The sequence below is a fragment of the Anomalospiza imberbis genome, chromosome 1, assembly GCF_031753505.1.
Source record: "Anomalospiza imberbis isolate Cuckoo-Finch-1a 21T00152 chromosome 1, ASM3175350v1, whole genome shotgun sequence".
NCBI lineage: Eukaryota > Metazoa > Chordata > Aves > Passeriformes > Viduidae > Anomalospiza > Anomalospiza imberbis.
The window spans coordinates 17,960,594-17,981,850 of record NC_089681.1 but is presented as its reverse complement, the minus strand read 5'-3'; the positions used below and the strand labels follow the sequence as shown (position 1 = coordinate 17,981,850).

At 35.9% G+C, this 21,257-nt stretch overlaps 1 protein-coding gene and 1 long non-coding RNA gene across 4 annotated transcripts in view; both read right to left on the bottom strand.

Annotated features, from left to right (window-relative positions):
- Positions 1 to 545: 545 nt before the first annotated feature.
- Positions 546 to 2,032, bottom strand: LOC137475937 (uncharacterized). The gene is made up of 2 exons (XR_011000163.1): positions 731 to 2,032; positions 546 to 682 (listed from the first exon to the last, which is right to left on the bottom strand). It is a non-coding gene; the product is annotated as an uncharacterized lncRNA (long non-coding RNA).
- Positions 2,033 to 2,814: 782 nt separating this feature from the next.
- The window catches only part of NUDCD1 (NudC domain containing 1), a 40,642-nt gene continuing 22,199 nt past the window's right edge, over positions 2,815 to 21,257 (bottom strand). For 2 of the 3 annotated variants that reach the window (XM_068182862.1, XM_068182882.1), the window contains exons 4-10: positions 20,563 to 20,743; positions 17,823 to 18,008; positions 14,424 to 14,631; positions 12,211 to 12,355; positions 10,823 to 10,948; positions 8,960 to 9,119; positions 2,815 to 7,276 (exon numbers count right to left, since the gene is read on the bottom strand). In XM_068182862.1, the coding sequence (XP_068038963.1) occupies positions 6,984 to 7,276; positions 8,960 to 9,119; positions 10,823 to 10,948; positions 12,211 to 12,355; positions 14,424 to 14,631; positions 17,823 to 18,008; positions 20,563 to 20,743 (1,299 nt within the window). In that variant the 3' untranslated portion in view covers positions 2,815 to 6,983. Of the gene's footprint in view, positions 7,277 to 7,921; positions 8,406 to 8,947; positions 9,120 to 10,822; positions 10,949 to 12,210; positions 12,356 to 14,423; positions 14,632 to 17,822; positions 18,009 to 20,562; positions 20,744 to 21,257 lie in introns of those variants that run through there. The other variant, XM_068182873.1, reaches the window with a different exon arrangement.

Sequence of the window (21,257 nt, the reverse complement as noted above, 5' to 3'; positions counted from 1 at the left end):
TAACTGAGTAAGAGCACCAGACTGTGTAGAGGCATCAGATGGGTTCACATAGTGAAATGTGCTCACAGCTCCCTGTTTGGGCACCTGAACCTTCCAGTATATTGAATTATATGAACCTCAGAGAGTGCAGCCATGCAAACAGACACAGTGAACCTATTAAAATAACCTGACTTCACTTTTCCCCACATCCTAAGGGAACAGCTGGCAGTCTAACCACACTGCACACTAATTTGTCTCTGAAACTCAACTGAATCAGTGACAGATATTCTGCTGTCCCCATGGCTTTAAGAGACATGAGGCTTAAACTCTGAGGATATTGCATCTTTCTTTATAGCACAGGAAAACATTTCTAAGAGCAGAAAGAAAAACATTATTGGTGTACTTCTCCAAAAAAAAAAAAAAAGGGGGAAAAAATAAAGTAGTCTGAGTTTTAGGTATTTTGGTGGGTATTTCTTTGTTTCTTTGGGTTTTTTGGTCTGGGTTGTTTTTGTTTGTTTGGTTTTTTTTTTTTTGGTCTTCTTTTTTGTTCATTTGTTTTATTTGAAAAGGCAGATTTTATCAGATGTCACATTGGATGCAAAGAGGCTCAGAACTGTGTTGCTAACACCAGCCGATTCTTACAGCTTATAACTATTAACTATATATTATGTAACTATAATTTTATATATATATAGTTATATATCTAGCTATTTCTATAGTTAATGTAGCTATATATTATGGGACTATTAACTGAATTTTTTAGACAGCAGCAACCACCTGAAGCTACACCAGGTAAGAAAGAGGACAAAAAGAGTGACTCCAATACACCAGCATCCAGGCAGTTTTACTGATGACTTACCCTTGCCACATGCAAAGAAAATGACAACAGAGCAGGTCTTGAGAACAAACAAGTTCTCTTTCTGATCGATCCAGCTGCTTTGAATAACGTATTGCATACATCCCTAGATTTTAAAAGGGAACCTGTGTATGTTTTATCTTGAGTAAGCAAGCTTATTCTCCTGTGGAGATAGGCAGTGTCAGAGTGTTCAGCCCAGAGAAGAGATACTCCAGGGAGATCTTAGAGCACCTTCCAGTACCTAAAGGGAGCCTATGAGAGAGCTGGAGAGGCACTTTGGACAAGGACATGCAGTGACTAGGACAAGGGTAAGGATATTAAACTGAAAGAGGCAGGTTTGGGTTAGATATTAAGAAGTAATTATTTGCTGAGAGAATGGTGAGGCACTGGAACAGATTGCCCAGAGAAGCTGTGGTTGCCCCATCCTGGAATTGTTCAAGGCAGGTTGGACAGAGCTCTGAGCAACCTGGTTTAGTGAAAAGTGCCCCTGCTCGTGGCAGGAGTGTTGTAACTAGCTGATCCTCAAGGCCCTTTCTAACTCAAACCAGTCTAGGATCCTGTAATGATTCTGCACAGACTTCCACATTTTTACTCTTTTCAGAATCTGAAATTGCAACTCATGAAAGTGTCTTCAAAGCATCCATTTTTATTTCTGCTCAGATGGTCACCAACCCTTGATCAAATCAAGAGCCTGAGTTCCTGGTCTCTTTATGACTGGGCGCATCCGTCTTGTGCCTCATGCTCATACTTTAGATACTGCATATGCAAGCATAATTCACTTATTCAGAAAATTCCCACAAATTGCTCAACCTTAAATTACCATAAGTTACTCTACATTTATTACAGGGGACACATGCAACAGAAAGAATGAGTAACTTCACAGAGAAAAATCATTAAAGGCCAATCAGCTGCAATTTCAGCACTGAAAGTGACTGAATTAGTATTCAGTGTGTCTTATTTCTTCTCCCTCTAAACATCACTTATTTTGATAAAAAGAAATGCTTATCATATCTGCATATATTCTGCCAACTTGAGGCATTTACTCAATACTTGGCCTCTGAGCTGTTTAAGTTTGGGTAGAATGAAATACTGAAATATCTCATATTTAATCCTGAGCAGAAGAAACCACCACAGGACTCATGAGTGATGTTTTCACATAAAGCAGTTATCATGACATTACAACACATGTATGGCAGACTCATGAACATGTTAATAAAAATCCAAGCTTTGCTGTCACTAAAGTTAGAAGATTCTCCTCTCCAAAAGCCACCCCACCCTCCCCAGTACCTCAAGGCAGTAGGAATTCATACAGGTGTGTGCATTTACAGATGAAAATACAAATGTACCCACACACAAGTCCTGCAGATTCAAAATGTAACTAATACATTAAGAAATGTATTACTGGAATACACTACTAGAATATTCATCACAGTATAATGAAAGTAATGTTCTAAAATGACTAATCTTTTAAAATTTGCTTTCCTGTGCTTTTTCTTGAGAATTCCTTGCAACTGACATTAGATTGCGAAAATGCACTGGAATGGTTTATAAAGGATATTTTGCACAGTGCATTAGATTGGTAAAGACTATGACAGATATTTTCCAGGTTTGCATCTGAAACTGTTAATTAGATCTATTTTAATTGATATCCAGCTACTACTTCATGACAAAGATCTTTGTGTAAAGAAAGCTTTTCAGAAGGACCTTACATATTTTATAAAGGAAAACTATTACTCCAGCAAACACTTCTCGAAGAAAAAGGGACTACCCTTGAGTTTGAAATGATTGCAATAGTCTTGATGAAAAGGCCTGCTTGATGCTTGGCTCTTCTACGTCAAAGACCTCAAGTTATCTTTAGACCTTGCTGATTTTTATCCATAGCACAAATGAACATGTATTGCCTAGGGAGGAGGGGAAACAAATCCCACCAGATTTCCAGAAATACATTACAAATGGCACATAGGACTGACGGCACAACATTTTAAACCAAAATTTTTATTACATGGCTAATATGTGATTGACTGCAGGCTTCAAGTTCATCTAATCTGCATAATGAGAATAGAAATCATCAATTGACACAAGGCAAGGAAATGAAAAAGTTCTAGCAGCTCATTATTGAAACAAAGCACAAAAAACTGAAATAAAATAGAAGCTTTAACCTTACTTGTTACTCTCATAGGATCTGTTGTTTCATTAATGAAGAGCCACTTTTTGACAAAGGACAGACATACAGACCAAATCCTTCCTATTTTCCTTCACTTTCCTGCAAAAAAGCACCCATGTTGAGGTAGGGGGAGAGGAAGGAAGGACAGATCTCTCTCTTTCATCTAGAAGGGTTTGTCCAGATCATTTGGATTTTGTACATAAAAAAGACACAGGATCAGAGGCACAGTGTGCACTTTTACACAAGAATACACCTGAACACTTATCAACCCTCTCCAATAATTACCTCTGTAAATTTGTGTGTTGGCAGAAATGGAAAATTAGCAAGGTTGTACAGGGGATTTCACAGAGATAAACAAGGAGTAAAATAGTGCATGTCTTGGCAACAGCCCTTGCCCTGCAGTACAGACACCTGCTAGAAGTTTGCCCTAGCAGAAATCTCCTTAACATAAGTTTTATTTTAAGGAATTTCCTATTTCTATTTTTATATTTTATTTCAGTAGCATAGGGAGAGTACACATTTGAAATTTATAAAAATCTTTTAAAATAAGTTTAAAATTTTAATTTTTTTCTATTGATTTAAACTTGTAGAAGAATACATTATGCATTCCAATCATGCAGTCAAGGAAAGCACTGAAAAAGAATAATAAAATCAAATAATGCAGTAACAGCCAAGTAAGCCTTTAATAGTAAAATATTTTCTCAGAAATTCTATAAATGGATTGTGACTGGGACGTCTCAGGAAGAACTGTCTGAAAATGTAAGATTTCAAGAAACAAAATCCTAGAAAAAGTGAAGCATGGTTGTCAGAAAACCATGTCTTTTAAATATCCACATTGTATACTTTGTACTATTTAGGATATACTGAACAAATGAGCCTTAAGAGTAATTCAACACAGAAATGGAAATGCTGATAAGGAGTATCTCCTGGTGACTTGCAGCCCTTTAATTATTAGAGAATGGCTGGAATGGCACCTTAGATGACCTAAAGATCATCTAGTTCCAACTCCACTGTCATGGGCAGGGACACCTCGCACTAGATCAAGTTGCTCAAAGTCCCATCCCTTCCAGGGACAGGGCATCCACACCTCCTCTGGGCAACTTTGTCCAGTGCCTCACCATTCACTCAGTAAAGAATTTCCTCCAGGATTTAATCTAAACCTACTCTCTTTCAGTTTAAAGCCATTATCCCTTGTCCTAACACTACATGCCCTTGTCCAAAACCCCTCTCCAACACTCTTGCAGTAATAATAGACTGTTCTATTTATGTAATAATAGACTGTTCTAAGGTCTCCCAGAGACTTCTCTTTCCCAGGCTGAACTACCCCAACTCTCTCAGCTTGTTGTCTTAGACAAGGTTCTCCAGCCTTCTGATGATCTTCGTGTCCCTCCTCTGGACTTGCTCCAACCATTAATGTCTCTGTAATGTTGGGGTCCTCAGAGTTGGATGCATTTCTCCAGGTCTTACCAGAGCAGAGCAGAGAGGCAGAATAACCTTTCTGGACATACAGGCCATGCTTCACATGATGCAGCCCAGGACATGTTTGGGTTTCTGGGCTGCAAGTGAACATTGCTGGGCCATGTCCATCCTCTCATCCACCAGCACCCCCAAGTCCTTTTCTCCAAGGCTGCTCTCAATCCATTCTCTGCCCAGCCTGCTTTTGTGCCTGCTTTTTGAGATTGCCCTGCCTCAGGTGGCTTAGCAGCTTGCTGTGCAACAGCACTCCACGTTCCTAAAGGTAAAAAATAATTTAAATTATAAAATATCCTTGACTCATAGAAGCAAAATAGGAGAGAGACTACTTGATACACTGTTCCTGGAAACCATGATTACAAACAGATTAATAACATGGAAAAGGGATGAACCTTTTCCCTGTGTTCAGTTATTTCCAGATGCAAACAAGAACTCCCTTGAAACAGACACACATTTGGAATGTGAGTTCTAGTCACTGCATATTGTAATACCTCTGAAGAGGTAACCCTTTTATTTGACTTTGTTTCCTCTGTTGCAGGAGACAGCAGAGCATGTTTCCAGACATGTAACTCACAGCAAGAAGAATTTGACAAAGAACAGCTGAAATTCTCATCTATATTAAAGCTGCCTGCAGTAGACCAGAGGTGAAAAATGCATGTTGGCTATGATTCCTTTACTCTTTCATTTCTCCATTTCCAAAATACTACATTCTTAACTCTGTGTCCCCAAAGATTAAATCTCAGGTTACTAAGTAACATTCATGTACATATAAAAGCACCTAATTTATGCTGTAAAGTAATAAGCTACATATTTTTTTTCTACAGGACCTCTGCAGAAATTCTATCACTTTGATGGACATTATTGGATAAATAAAATTTAGATGCAAAACAGTCATGCAATGGTAATACATTCAATGAGCCTTTTCAAAAAGCATTTTCAAGACAGTTTTAAAAGGACAGAATGAAAAGTTGTTTACATATGCTGTCTGTTTTAACTTACCTAACTAAAAGTAAAGAAAACTTTTCAATATTGGATATACAATATAATCTTGCTGTGAGGAGAAGGAAAATCAGGTTCCTTGAAAAGCTTCTGCATTTGGATGGTTTTTGCAAGCCACAGCTGCTTGCCTCCCTCTTGTTATTTAATCAGTTCACTGATACAAATCTGGGGAATTTACAGGAGAGTCAAAACAATCACAACTAAAGAAATACTTATTCTTCTCTCAGTAGATTCTTACAGTGTTCTGAAATATTATTGGTAGGGAGATGCAAACTAAAAGGCTGCCTGTATTTGTGTCTCTCTGTGTACTTTGGTACCACAGATGACAGCAGCTTTCCTGTCAGTACACAACATATTAGGCATTCTTTGCTATGGATTTGTAAGCCAATTATGAAAAAAGTCCAACCCAGGGGTGGAGCTGTCACAACTGACTCTTTGGTTTAAATGTATTGACAATGGCAATTTAAAATAAGAAACAAAAATCTTCATATACAACTCTTCAACTCAATTAACCATACCAGTTTGTTAAACCAAAGCATCCTCACTGGCCTGAGTACTCTCACGTTGCAAATATACCACGTTTTGACTTAGGCATCACAGACAGAACAGTTAAGTGACAATGCAGCATTTACAGTGGCATCTGAGGCAGAAGCAGCACCTCTGAGTGTCCCATCCCAGGTTACAATACCAGTGCTTTTTCTGTCAGCCGTTTTCTCATTTTCAATGAGTCACTTGAAATGAAGTATAAAGTCAAGTGAAAATGGCACAACTGAGAATATGACAAGACCTTAACTAACAGCAGTGTATAATTCCCAGTATATATTGACCCTTACTTTGCTTCTGGAAAAAGCTACTAAAACGTATTCTAGAAATGTGAACAGACTTTACTGCAAGTATAAACAAGTTCCAAACCAATAATTTAAAATGTGCACATACAGTAAAGTTGCTCCATTTTATTACCTGTATAAGAAATATAATACCCCATTCATTTCACTCATATTTCACTCAAAAGTACTGAATGTCAAAATATCAAATCAGTTTTTTGGTCAACCGTATTTGAACTGGAGATTTTTTTTCTTTATGATACATTCTACTTGGCATATCATATGCTTGTAACTCTATCTGACTACTTTCTTCATAGGTAAACAGTAGCATTTAAAAACAGCAGTGAATTCTCAAAACTCAGAAGTGAGCAAATAAAGTCACTTGGAAAAAGCAATGCATAAATCTATTCACCTATGCAATAGCAGCATAGCTGCATCTGATAATTACTTTTACAAAGATGTTAATGCAGAAGACATTTTCCCATAGCTCTGAAAAAGCTTACTTCCATGGCAGCAAAGTCAAAAAATGCACTTTCTTAGAGAAAAATTCTAATGAAGAAAATTTTATTTCCCTGTAAAACATCCCATTTTTGATTTTCAGCAAATTGTACTGAACTTGTCAGATCGTCAACCTATTCACTTCTGTAACATACTATTAACACAAACTACAGCAGAGTACACTGAATAATTAATTTCCAGAGTTCACCTTTATTAAAAACAAGGTTTTTGTTGTGAGAACAAATAATCTCTCACTCGTAGCTTGAAAGCCTAGGATAGGATCACTGGCTTCCAGGGTTGCTACCAGCTGCTTAGCAACCTGTCCTACTTGTCTTCCTTCCTTCCTGTTGTAGAGAACTGTGGCCAGAGGAGTCGGCTGGCGATAGATGAAAACTCTTCGCAGGCACTCACAAAGAGCAGCGTAGGAGTAATCTGGAGCACAAGCCATGAACTTCTTGTCTTGCTTTGATGCTTGGACATAACCTGTATAGCCCAAAACCAAGTAGAAGGGATAAGTAATATATGGGTTTCAACAGAACTTTAACAGTTAACACTATAACTTTAATAGTTAGTTTAACTGACTGATAAAAATACAACCTTAACTTAAAAAATAATATGCAATTTGTAACAGAAAAACCCCTAAAACAAACAACAACAACAACAACCACCAACCAAAAAAACTCCCAATATCAACCAAAAAACCCCCAAACTACCAAACCACTCTTTTTACATATGCCAGTACTTTCTGAAGAGATGCATTAACCAGTTTAATACCAATATACAATTCTCATGTACCTCATCTTAACTGATGTTTTGGATACATATGTACAGCAACATACTCCTCCTACACTGGCTCCTTTCTGCCTCACAAGTTCTTTCATTTTCTCAGCAGGCCACAGACATGGTCCATATGGGCCATCCTGGCCCAATATTAGCAGTCTAAGTAGAATAAATCCCTTCTCTCTCCTCATCTCCCAGTGCATAATTACATTTAAAAATTTCGATTTCTGAGCCTACCTAATCTTGAACAGACACTTAAAGCTTTTCTTCTGTTTAGAACCGACTAAAAAAAAAAAAAACAAGTTACTTTTCAACACACTGTAATTTCTGTTAATATTCACTCAGAAGGAAAAAAACCCTCCCTTTTCCACTTTCATCACAGGACTCTAGTATCAAATTGACTCATTTCAGACTGATCTCCTTTCACACTTCTGTAAAGAGAGCTGAGATGCAATTTTGCAAAGTGATCTACCAACTTTCTGCAAGGTTATTTGTTTCACTTCCATTGAAAAATGCATGCCAATGGTTATCACATGGGTCAACAAGACAGGAAAAATCCAAAGGTCACTTATTAAAACTCCTTAACATACATTCCACACACCTAGACAAATAATCAGTTAACTGCAGCTATTGCCCCGATGATGTCTGTGTGAGTATTACAGTGGTGATTATGCTTTTCAGTCTCTAACTCAAGGTCACTTATCCAAGGAACTCTCCTTTTTACTATGCAGTTCTGTGCTTACATCCTATACATGGTCTGAAGAGGCTTGTCCTTCTCCCAGGGCATAAACATCTCATTTCTATGTTCTCTTATTTCTAAAATTAAGCTACTGTCGCTGTTGACTTTGTGTTAGAGACAGAAATAAGATGAGACGCTTCTTTCTTTGTGCCTAAGAGCCGAATTTTTACTCTGCACAGCTCATTTTTACATGGTATCAGAAGGCACCATGTTTGCCTCTTACTGGTTAACAATCACTGAAACTCACTTCACTGCTACATATATGGCCTGTGTATGGTCAGTCAAACCTCCCTCCCTCTAGATAGGTTACATATTTCCTTTACGGATTCTCATGGGATAGACTTCTTGTTTTTACAGGTGCAAACCATCTACTTACAAAAATAGGTTGTTATGCAAACTAATTCTCATTCTTATGATTATTTTCTTATGGGAACTTGACAGGCTAACAGCAAGGCCTAAACCATGTCTTACACAGTCTCTCTTCTATAAGGTTTTACCTATATGCAACAAGCTACCATGCTGCTTTCAACAGAATTATAATAACTTTCAATTCAGATTTAAGTAAGTGAAATATCAACACAAGCCAAACCAGCAGTATTCATAGAGAAAAGTCTCAGAGGTTTGTGACACAGAAGTTAATTTCTTACCTAAAGCGTTAAAAGTTGCAATGTGTTCCCACATATTCTGTGGTTGGTCAGAGTGAGGCTGCCAGAGAAGAGCATCAACATCATGCCTCAGGCAGAAGCATGGCATTTCTTTGGGATTCACAACAACGGAGAAAAGATACTGGTTGCTTCCAAGATTAACCTGAAAACAAAACAAATACAACATATTGATTCAAAGCATAAATAGCAGATTCTGTTACGCATACTGCCAAAGTTAGATGATCAACAGTTTTATGTTTGTTACTTGACAAAATGTTTGAATACATTATGCTGCATCCCACTGATCAACAGCTCAATACACCACAGATGCCTTACACATTTCAAGGAGATGCTATTAAGATTGTTGAAATAACATTCAGAGAAACATTATGTCCACTACACAAGCAAATGGGAATGTGTTTTGTGCAGAAATGGTTTTCTAGGATAGATCCTAACCTACAACTTCTCATGTTAGGAAAAGATTCTCTCTAATCACATCTGGTTTTCTGCAGGGCTAAGAGGGAAGGAAATATGGTCACTCTCAGGTAAAAGATGGCAAGAACTGAAACAAGGATAAGACAGAATACTAAAATTATGAAATGTCAACATTTTTCAATTTACTTGCAAACAAGTAATTACTAAATTTCAGATCAGCACACTCTTCAGTAAAAATGTTTGTAAGATTTGTGGGTAAAAAGCTATACCAGCCCCATTTCTGAAGGAAAAGGCCCATAATTGCTAACACGAAACCCTAAACAACTTGAAAGAAGAACTAAATCAAAGTGGAAATATATTCCTGTATGCTGAAAATACTCATATTTCTACATACTCTAACAAGGACCAAAACTGCAAGTTCCCATAGAAGGGGCTGAAATCAGTATTTCCTACCCACAGTAACTGTCCTTTGACCATAATGTTTTAAACACATTAATCTTGAATTACTTTTATGCCACCCATTTTAAAACTCTTTGCAAGCACCCTGGAGCTCAAACTTGCTCTATTATGACTTGCTGCCTGCTAGAAAGCAGCCTTTTGTGATGCACAAAAGCATCCCTTCTTTGATGAGCTCATGTTCCTCCTGCTCTGTGGACTCTGGGTATTTCTTATCCTTCAGTGTGAGAAGCAGTAGTTTAGGCTGACTTATTTAGAACTTTATCCAGCCTGGTCTTGAAAATCTCAAGGAGAGAGGTTGCACAATTTCCTAGGCAACCCAAATCATGCTACAACCACAATGTAGTTTTTGCTTTCATCCAGTTAAAAAAAAAAACAAACTCAAAAAACACCATGACAATGAGTTAATCTGTAATGTTTTCATATGATTTTGTTGTTGCCAACTCTAGGCAATAGCCCAGATCAAATCCTAGCTTCCTGTCAGTCAGGGCTGCTTACAACCCAGAGGAAGTCTGCTATTGAAGCATTTTGCCCCCAGTCTGCTATTTTTAGTGTGATTGACAAAGAACTATTATAAAGTGATCTATGGCCCAGCTTCTTAGTAAAAAGGGTCAGGTTTCTACCGGGCTGTCTGAAAAATTATTGAGACAAATGCAAACTAAGTCATCTAAAGAATTTTATGCCACTGAAAAAGACCCTTTCCTTATAATTACTTTGATATAACTTTGTATTTTCGAATGGCTCACTTATGAATGTGTAGGTATTTTTTATGAGAACAAAAGGAGTTTTGTTTTTATGTTAAAATGACATTGAAGGATACATATGAATTGACAATTTCTGTTGCTACTGTGATTTGATATTACGGGAAAAATGTATGTGATTTCAAGAGTCTACAAATTTTTGTATTCATAACAGAGGTCCATTTCCAAACAAAAAATATTTTAAAGTATTTCTATAATAATTTGCAGTACTTACTATATGAGTGACTTTCAAGGTATCACCATCAAATCTGCTCAAGCTTGCACCATCTTCAAGAAAAGCATCACATTCTTCTAACTCTTGAGCATTACAAGGTGGGTTTTCCTTTTCGGGGTTTGGATTCTGAAAAAAAGAATGAACTACACTAAAAATCAAAACTACTGAAAAAAAAAAAATAGAATATTTTTTAGAATAAAAAAAAAAAACAACCCAAAGAACAATTTAATGTGAAAAATTATTTCCATATCCATACATACTGAAAGATTAAGCTATTATGTACTTACTCAAAATTAACAGAGGTACAATAAAATCAATTTCAGTTTGAGAAAAGGTGCATAAGTCACTAAAACATGGACAATAAATTCCCTTCTCTAAATAGCAAAAGCATACAATCCTGAAAACATATGCACATTTAGTAAATGTACATCAGAGTAAGCCTGCCTCATCTTGCCAGCAGTAATGCTATTAAACAACAATTTAATTAATTTTATAAGCAGCTCTAAATATATGACAAATTTTCATTTTGTTATTAATTTTAATTTAATAAAATCTATTTTAAATTATTGAAAACTTATGATTAAAAAATCATCACTTTAAGTTCAGTATGAAGTACAAAATAAAAGAAATTTAAAGTTAAAAAAAATCTCTGGTAAAAAGATACACTACAATATCTTGCTCACAAATACTGAGGGAGAGAGGAGAGAAATCAATCTGGAGTACTAAATAGTATTTATTTTAATAACACTTTTCAGCCTTTTTAAAAACAAAGTAATAATCCAAACCTAATATATCAAAAGCCACAGGGCACACTTCACAGTTTTCAGATGAGATGCCATTTTCTAATTAAGCCAAGTATCAAGCAAGTATCAGATAAAAATTACATTTTAGTTTAAATAGACTTCCTGTATAACAAAAGTGCCAGAAAGTTCATGAGTCATATTTATAGTTTCCTAAATTTTCCTTTTAAACATCATTTACACTCTGTAGGTCAAATACAGTATCCCTAGCAAGACAGTAAAAAAGTTTTGCTAACCTACTGATAAACAAGAAACAGACATCTTTCAAAATAATTTAATTTATTTCTTAAAAACAAACTGGCACATCCTAAATGGTGGGAACAAAGTTCATTTTCAGTGTTAAATCAGGCTTCTGTTTGGTGCACAGCCACCAACATAGAAGTTAAATTCAGTTCCCCTTGAAGATGGTTTTACTGTTCAAAGTGCATTCACAACTCTAGTGCCATTAGTTTGTTACACTTTCAATTAAAAATGAATAAATAGTAAAAGAACTGATGAGCTGGGTCAATGCAGTGCAAATAAGGGTAGCAAGAAAAGACAGCATGCAAAAGAACAAGAATTTTAAGTGTTTGATTCTTGACTCTTTACCATTACTTCAGAGGTAAGATGCATCAGGCTTTCAGCTATTTCAGAGCATTGGGAGGGGTCCATAATGAATTCCCCTCTTGTGTCACCAATAATTAGCTCTGTCCACCGGCATCCCTCATTTTTCTTAATCAGAGAGATTTCCAAACTGAAATGCAAAGAGAAGACAAAAAGCAGCACATGAAAACACAACATCCATTTGTCAGATTAATCAAAAAGAAAGCTCTAAATGTACATAAGAGCACTTCTCTTCAAGATGAATTAATAAGGAAAATCACATAACAGAAACCATTAGCATTCAAATTATAAAATAAACTATTCTAAAGAAAAACAGACCAAGGGCATGATTTCTAATACACAAACCTCAGGGTTTTCAATATAAGTGTAGCTTACCCCGAAGCAGTCTCATTACAATATTTAAAATATGGCAGGAAATCACTTGTAAAGCAATGTATTCAAAGACTGTCAGAATTTTACTACAGAGGTTTATTTGTAACACAAGCAGTAGTTCTTAGGGCTACTTAAGTGTTCCCTACCTCAAAAATAACATCTGGGACAAAAAGATTTGTATTTTACAGACCCCAGAAATAATACATCAATTAATTATCTATACTGTTTATCTAAAATAATATCTCAGAAGAGATAAGATTTCCATAACAAGTAAAAAAACCCAACAACAACAAAGAGAACCCAGTATAACCACTAAACTATTGGGAATAACTAATTAAGTAAATGAAATATAAGACACAGCCTGATGCTCCAACGTAGTAATTCTATTTAAATACTGTGTTGGACAAACACAAAGATATAATGGTAAAACTGAAGTCAATTTTATCATACTCACTTTTTAGATACATTTACAGGTTCTGCAGCAATGACAGCTGTAGTGTTCCTGACAGAAAACCCTCTAACTTACTCATTACTGCACCCTAGCAATAACTATTTAGTGAATTCTGAAGCAATTACACTGGTATTAGGAGCATCATACTTTTACAGAAGACATTTGGAGCAAGTTTTTGACTTCTAATCAATAGATTTATATCAGTGTTGTAGTACGAGCATTAAGAACTGAGTGCAACTTATTATAGTGAAATATGGAATTACCCTTTCTCATTAAAGTAAAAGCCCGATATTCATGCAATAGCACTCACTGGAATGAGTAATAAAAAATAAGTTATTCAGCTTATAAAAATCAAGATGCTCAGTTATTTTTCAGCAGCAGGTTTTATTAAAAACCAACAACCTCACATATTTTAATCAGAGTCAAATTTTAACATACACTAATAGTATATATTAGTCCCACTAATTTTTTATTTTTGAGAATTACTGTCCTTTACAGTTAACCTTTTGGAAACTGCAAAAAGCCAACCTTATCACAACTTGAAGGGCAGCTTTTGTTTCAGATATACAGCTATGAGCTGTTGAGTGGATCACCTGGTGGTGTACATGTTTCTTCTTGAGTTCATTAAAGAGTGTGAATATCTCTGAGGTAACCAGACCAGCGTGGCTAAGTGAATACATGGCTCAGCCCAGCCAGAGTATGAAAACTAGACAATGCACAAAGAAAAACCTGACTGTGTTTTAGGGAGCTCTGAATTCTTTTTTTGCACCCTCTCCACTCTTTCTTATTTTTATTTCAGAATGAGAAAAGCATCTAAAAAGTTACTTTAAAAATAAAAGCAGGAACATTTCTATTTGAGGTCTACAGCATGTTAAGTTCTCTCAGATTCATTTTCTATAATGCACATAATATATAATTATTTAGGAAAATATATTAAGGAATTTATAAGTCAAGCCTAAAGAATTTCGGTTGTATTAGTACTAAAATGCTTGTTTGTGGAAAGTAGAAGAGAACCTAACACATACAACAAGGTACATTCAGACTAATCAATCCTGAAACATAGTGAAAAAAAATTGTTGAACCAATTAAGTTTATTCTTCTTACAAATCTATGTATTAACATTTTGATACTAGGTGGGTTTTTTTTCCTGGAAAATAACTGCAAAAGGAAGGGATTACTTTCACAATTAGATAAAGAAACAGTACTGAGACAGCAAAAGCCAGTGAACTGTTTCCAGTAGAGGAGACATTCTTCCAAGAAGGGACATGGGGTGTAGCACTAAATGAGACCATCCCAGAAGGGTCAGAAGCCAGATATGGTACATGTTTTAAAATCAGTTCCTATCAATAAAAAAACTAAAACATATATAGAATACCTTTTGTCCTCTCTAATTATCCATGTGCAGCTTTCATGGTCCACAGATGAATAGAGCTTTCCTTCCATCAGAGGAGGCTGGTCTTTTAGTGTAACACATATATTATCAGGGGAAAAATGTATTTTTATATCATCTCTCGTGATGTCTTGAGGCAGGTGAACTGTTATGGTCACATCATCTTCTGTCTGCTGCCAGTAGTAGAGAGGGTCTACAATTGGAAACATGCAGCAAAACACAAACTAGGTCACAAGGATTACTGGATTCCACAGCATTCAGTGCTGAGACACATGGAATGTTCTTAAAGTGTGTTTTTGAAAAAGTGGAAATTAACTTTTACTCTGAACAATTTACACAAAATATATTCTGAAATTAAAATGGAGAAACACCTTTTTAGTAATCAAGCCTGTTTGTGTCCCTCATTAGGAAAGTAATTTATGTTCATGTCTATACTCAAATATGCTGATAGTTATACAGTGGGCATTAATTATTACTGTTAAGTTTACTGTAGCATTATGAAATTGGAATGCAAAATGTACTTAAATACAATGAAACATTAATGATTAATACTTTGGTTGAGGAGACATCAGGTGCAGTATACTGAGACACTTGCATGCATCCAGAGGAGGGCAACGAGGCTGGTGAGGGCCTTGGAACACAAGCCCTGTGAGGAACGACTGAAGGAGCTGGGGTTGTTTAGCCTGGAGAAAAGGAGACTCAGAGGTGACCTTATCACTCTCAACAACTCCCTGAAAGGTGGTTGTGGTCAGGTGGGAGTTGGTCTCTTTCTCCAGGCAGAAGCTGACAGAACAAGAGGACACAGTCTTAAGCTGTGCCAAGGGAAATATAGGTTGGATATTAGGAAAAAGTTTATTATGGAAGGAGTGATAAAGTACTGAAATGGTCTACCCAGGGAGGTGGTGGAGTCACCATCCCTGGATGTGTTTAAAAAAAGACTGGATATGGCACTCAGTGCCATGGTTTAGTTGAGGTGTTAGGGCTGGGTTGGACTCAATGATCTTGAAAGTCTCTTCCAACCTAGGGATTCTGTGACAAGCTACTGCATGCTAGAAGTACAAATCATTCAGAGATGTGAACTCTTTTTTCTAATTTTAACAGCCTATAACACGATGTGTACCTCAGAGAGATTTGATTATTAAATGAAAACTATGTATAAATATCACTGTTTACTAAAGGTTACTACCATTATCTTTAAATAACTATATATTAGATGTATTTGTAAAGTTAGAATATATATATTAGTTTTAGTAGTAAGCTAACAATATGGAGATAAGGGGTAAAATGTCCTAAGTTAACTGTATGATGCTTTTATCCCCAGTCGTCTATTCTGTTTATGCTGAATAATAAGTTTTACACCTTTAAGACTTATTCCAGAAGTAAAAAAAAAGGAAAAAAAGAGCAGAGTTTATTTGCAAAAACTGCACTCCTCCACATTCCTTCTCCTAAACTGTGTTGTCTGCAGACAGCGAAACAGAGCTCTCCTTTGCTTTTTAGTTAGTTTTAGCTAACTAAAACAAAGAAATTCCCTAAACTATAGCTTTTCCTTTTCTTTAAACCTACTCAAACCTACTCAAGACTAAACACCAAAAAAGCACCAGCAACTCACACCTGTAGCCTAGCGGGTCGGGCCTGGGCCACAGCATTTCCAGCACCAAAAATACTAATAAGAGACTGAGTAAACCAAGCTGCAGCCTGGGGGGGGCAGATTTTCTAAGTTTGTCCCTCTTTTAAAGCAGCAAGAAGTTTCATTATTTAATATTGTTTAAGTTTTCTTGTTTAATAAATAGTTTTTTCCACTTTTCTCCAAAGAATTTTTTTTTTCCCAAACTAGTTGGGGAGAGGGGCCAATTAAATCTGCCTTCCAGAAGAACCCCTTTAAGAGCTCCCTCCCAAATTTGCCCTGAACTAAAGCTATGCTGACTACTCAATAGAAATAATTTTATAAGACTAAGTAGCCTTAATCTGCCTCAGCTAATGGAAATGAAATAGAACTGCTTGCCCAGATAGTGATTGACTTTTATTACTGTGTTTCGAAGCTGTCTGATTATTAAACTGCTAGAAGAAATGGCCTTTTAAGAGAAATGTTTATACAAAAGGAAGGCAATGACAGCATGAGTGGGTAATGCACAGAAAATACAAATACAGATGAATATATTTTCAGAAGAGCAATCTTGTAAAAGTTACCTTTCTATTTTGAGAAAAAGTAAAGTATGGACTCCCCTTGAAGGCCCTCAAGTTGTCACAACCCAACCCAAGATTCCGCTGATCAAAGCCTCATACCAGCACCTGTGACTCTGGAAGGACTCTTGCACTGTTTCCCTTTGCCACAACTGCCCTGGTTGCAATGGACAGGTGCTATAATTATACTTTCCCAGAAACTATCACTATCTGAGACACGAGAGCCTTTAAAATTGTGAACACTGACACAAACTGTATCTGATATTAAAAGTCCCTTTTACCTGCAATTTTATATAGCTGTGCAAATAAAACAAGAGCCTACATTAGGTTCAGCAAAAGGCAACTGCATTATGGCGCTCAGTGCACTGAAGAACTTCTTCGCGTCAAGATTTATATGTACAGACTATTCTTAATAAAATTACATCTACAATATCACATTTGTCACAGTGTTTGACATTAACGCATTCCAGAAATTTGGTCCTTTTGAACTGTTTTCCAAATAAATTTTCACACTATTGACAAAGATTGTGCTACTATCCTTCAGTTAGAATTTGTTCACTAACCAATGCCTCATAGGCAGAAACAGAAACCAAATGTGAAACAATCCAACATAATTACATAAACATAGACATTATAGAGCTTAGTGATACTTAGGAATAAACAACCCTATTAATAGGTTTTTACATACTTAGTTTTGTTTTGACTGCAAAGAAAAAAAAGTAGGAATGCATTTTGTTGAAATTTTTCTGAACTGCTTTCCCACTGGAGAAAAGAGAATCTTTCAGAGGAGTCTCATTCTTTAAAAATATTTTTCAAAGTAATTATTTAAATTTTAAAAAGGCAGGAATAAATTACATATCAAAAAGCTTTCTGATGAGTAACAGTTTGGGGAGGTCCATGCCCCCCTCCCATCTTGGAAGACTGTTTTCTGAATTTGAGTACTTCAGAGAGTTGCCTAAATTTAGGCATTAGCAATCCAACTAATACCAAAACCTTATTATATTTAAGTGTCTTCTACCCATAAAAAACAACCTAATATAGGTTTATGCACAATACAACTTCCAACAGCAAAGGCAAACAAACAAACAAAAGTCAATCTGTCCATAAGACAGATATTAAAACATTTATTGCTATAGTTTCAAAACAAATGCTAAACTAACAAGATTTGTTCTAAATCAAAGAAGAGAGCAGCCTAAGTCTTACCTTTCTTTTCATTTGATACTTTTGCTTCATCATTTTCTTCTGATTTGTCACTTTCACTCTGCATAAATGTGAATGGTTTGTGGGAAACAATCATTAGACCATCCCCACTTGGCTCTATTGCTGCATAATGGGGGACTGATTTTCCTTGCAAAACTCTCCTTTTAATGATTTCGTATGTATGATCACCTATGAAATAAAATTTTAAAGTCATAATATATTTCTAGAAGACACATTATTTATTATCTAAGGAACTCATATTTAAAAATATTATGCACTTCAACCTATTAAATCACAGTACCATGGTTTTCCATATACTGGAAAAATCTAAGACTGCCTTTTATTCTTATGATGTCTTTGCTGATCACTGCTAGCCCAGCACACCCTCTGTACAAATAATATTTTTCTTGTAGAGAAGGTCAGAAGAAAGCTAAGCATGTCACATTTTCTGAATCTCATAAGGCAGCATGGTGGTTCCTCATTTCAAGCTTTTACAGCAAGTATTCCTAAAAGTTTGGTTAATAAAAGAAAACCAACTTTGAAAGGGTATACCTGTGTTACAGTCCTCTGAAGCACCACAGAAGATATGAAAAGACTTAACCACTCCCCCCATTCTGATTTATTTTCATGCTTCCTTTTTTTTTTGTTCTTTGGTAACACAATAGTGGTGAGTGTGATCCCCTTGTCCAGTCTGCCAAACAGGGCAGAGATCTCACATTTGTTGGTCAAGAGACATAACCATGTTTTAAAACTTTGCTTTGATGAAGCACAGATTTTGGTAATTTAAGAAATGGCTTGTTGATTAACTACTTACTTTTACTAAAATCTGATTTGATAAACTGCATTCACAGACAGTTTCAAGGAAAGGCAAGCAACAGTAATTGACTACTGATGAAAGAGATTGTATTTTAATTCCTCAAAACAGCTTTTATCTTTGCGACTGGTTCATACATCAGTCTGATTTGTGAGATGTTTGTTTAAATGAAATAAAAATTTATTTCGCTCTTCATAATTAAAGATTGCTTTGAATTTAGTTATTTGCATCTCTAGTGACAATAATTTCAAACATTTTTTATTCCCTGGAAATGCTGGAGAACTGGCACAACTTTTTGAAAGATTTTTAAATCCACTTTAAGGGATTCCAAGAATATTTGTCATAAGTTATAAAACACACAGTGTAAAAAAGAATTTTTTATGAAAGAGTGCAGTATTAAAAAATGTAATAAAAGTCTGTGTTGGTGCTCTCACGAGTAACAGTCTTCAGTTCTATACTGGCCACGTTACTGATTGAGTTTTTCTTCTAAGTTATAAACAGTAACGTTCAGAGGTTTCTTTCTATTGTTGAGCTTGCCACAAAAGCATAAGGCAGTTGGTCTCATGTGGCCTTCTGAGAAATATTTCCATCATCCAAGGTTTCAACAGCAGGAAACAACTAAAGCCATGGAGGGCAACATAGCTGGTGAAAGGTCTGGAAAGAATGTCCTGTCAAGACTAGGTGAGGACCTCAGGCTTGGAGAAAATGAGGCTGAGGGGCAACCTACAGTCTTCCTAGGGAGGGGGAGTGGAGATGGAAATGCTGAGCTCTTCTTCTTGGTAGCCAGGAACAGGACATACGGGAATGGTTCAAAGCTGCACCAGATGAGGTTCAGACTGGACATCAGGAAACATTTATTTCCTGAGAGGGTGGTTAAACACTGGAACAGGCTTCCTCGAGAGATGGTCAAAGCCCCATCTGTCAGTGTTTAAGAGGCATTTGGACAATGCTCTTAACAACAGGCGTTAACTGGTCAGGCAATTGGACTAGATGACAGTTGTAGGTCATTTCCAAATGAACTATTCTGTTCTATGCTATGTTATCTATAATATGTATGTTGGAGATAGAAGAACATTTGGCTAATAATATCACAGTATGCCTCAAATGCTTTAGTTCAACTAGTTAAAAATCTTGTTTCTGTCAGTATCAAAATTTTATTTCTTGGAACATAATGAGCAAAACCATATCACAGTCATTCCAAGAATGTCTATTAATTTAATCCACACATCTTTAAATCAGTGACACATGGGGTCTTGTATCCTATATATGGGGACATAAATATGGTCATATTGAACATACAAAGTATCATTTGTAAAACTTTATTAGGATAAAATATTAATTAGTAGGCATTAATATACTAATATGTTTTCAATGTGTTTGTCTAAAATTAATGGAATAACTTGATAGTCTTATTGCAGGAAAACCTAGAATATGCCGTATTTACTTTTTCTCCTGTAGGTCTTACATTTATCTCATACTACTTCCAATCCACTACATCATTAATTGGAAGCTAAAAAAAACCCAACAACAACAATAAACAACCAAAGACCCATATCCAGCTGTACAATATTTTAAAAAATACAAGAGACATTAGTTAGAAATAGTTCTGTATAACCTCAATTTTACAAGACCAAGCTAAACAGAAATTGCATTTCATAACATTCCAGTAAAGTGCTATCTTGTTTTCTAATTGTCTTAATGACACAAGGGCAAAAGTTACTTCTTCCTGTTTTCCAAATGTCTGTCAAAATTTAGGTCTATAACCAATAATTTAATCTCAAAATATAAGAAAAAATTACCTATGTAAAATCTAAGCTGTAAAAGAAATACCAGAACCTGTAGAAAAATAACTTCTAAGACAAAGAATAAAACTAAGATTTTTATCTTTTTTAACATTACTCACCAATAATATAAATGCAAAAAACTTACCCTCTTTTCCTTCTGCAATTGTAACCCATTCCAAAGTAACATGAAATCCACTTCCTTTTGTGTCCAGTTCATCTTTTTCTACCCTAAGCAGCAGCACAGCTACTGAATGTGCATCAGATTTTACCAATGAAACACTGTGTGCTACAATAAATGGACTTCCTAGTTCTTCATTAAACACAATCTAGAAGACAAAAACATAATAAAAAGTCAGACAGTTAAAGCTGGAAGCCTTGCTCTTTTACAGAAAGCAGGGAAGGGTTTTAGGGAATGTCAAATCACTAACAGTTTGTCTCCCACAAATCTCTCTGCCAATATGAATCCACAAATGTCCCACATTTCTGGTTCCTCCTTCTGTGGCTATCAAGCTACTGTACTGAAATGTTTGCAAACATTATTGTTTATATTGAACAATCACTGTAAGAGCCCATTAAAAAAAGCACAAAGATCCCCAAACCTGTCTGAATTGTGGCTTTTTAGCACTGCAATAAACAGAGGTACAGCAGGTGATGAGAACAAGAGGGTCCATAAACACTGCCTATCAACTGGACAGTCTCACACTCAAGATGAAAATGCAGGCATTTCCCAAGGCCCTCACTTGTTCTCTAGATACTTCAACATTCTGAAAAGCTTTGTAGACCTTGACATGTGCAAAGAAGACATAAAGGTCCAAAGCATCATTGCCAGTGTTCAATCAT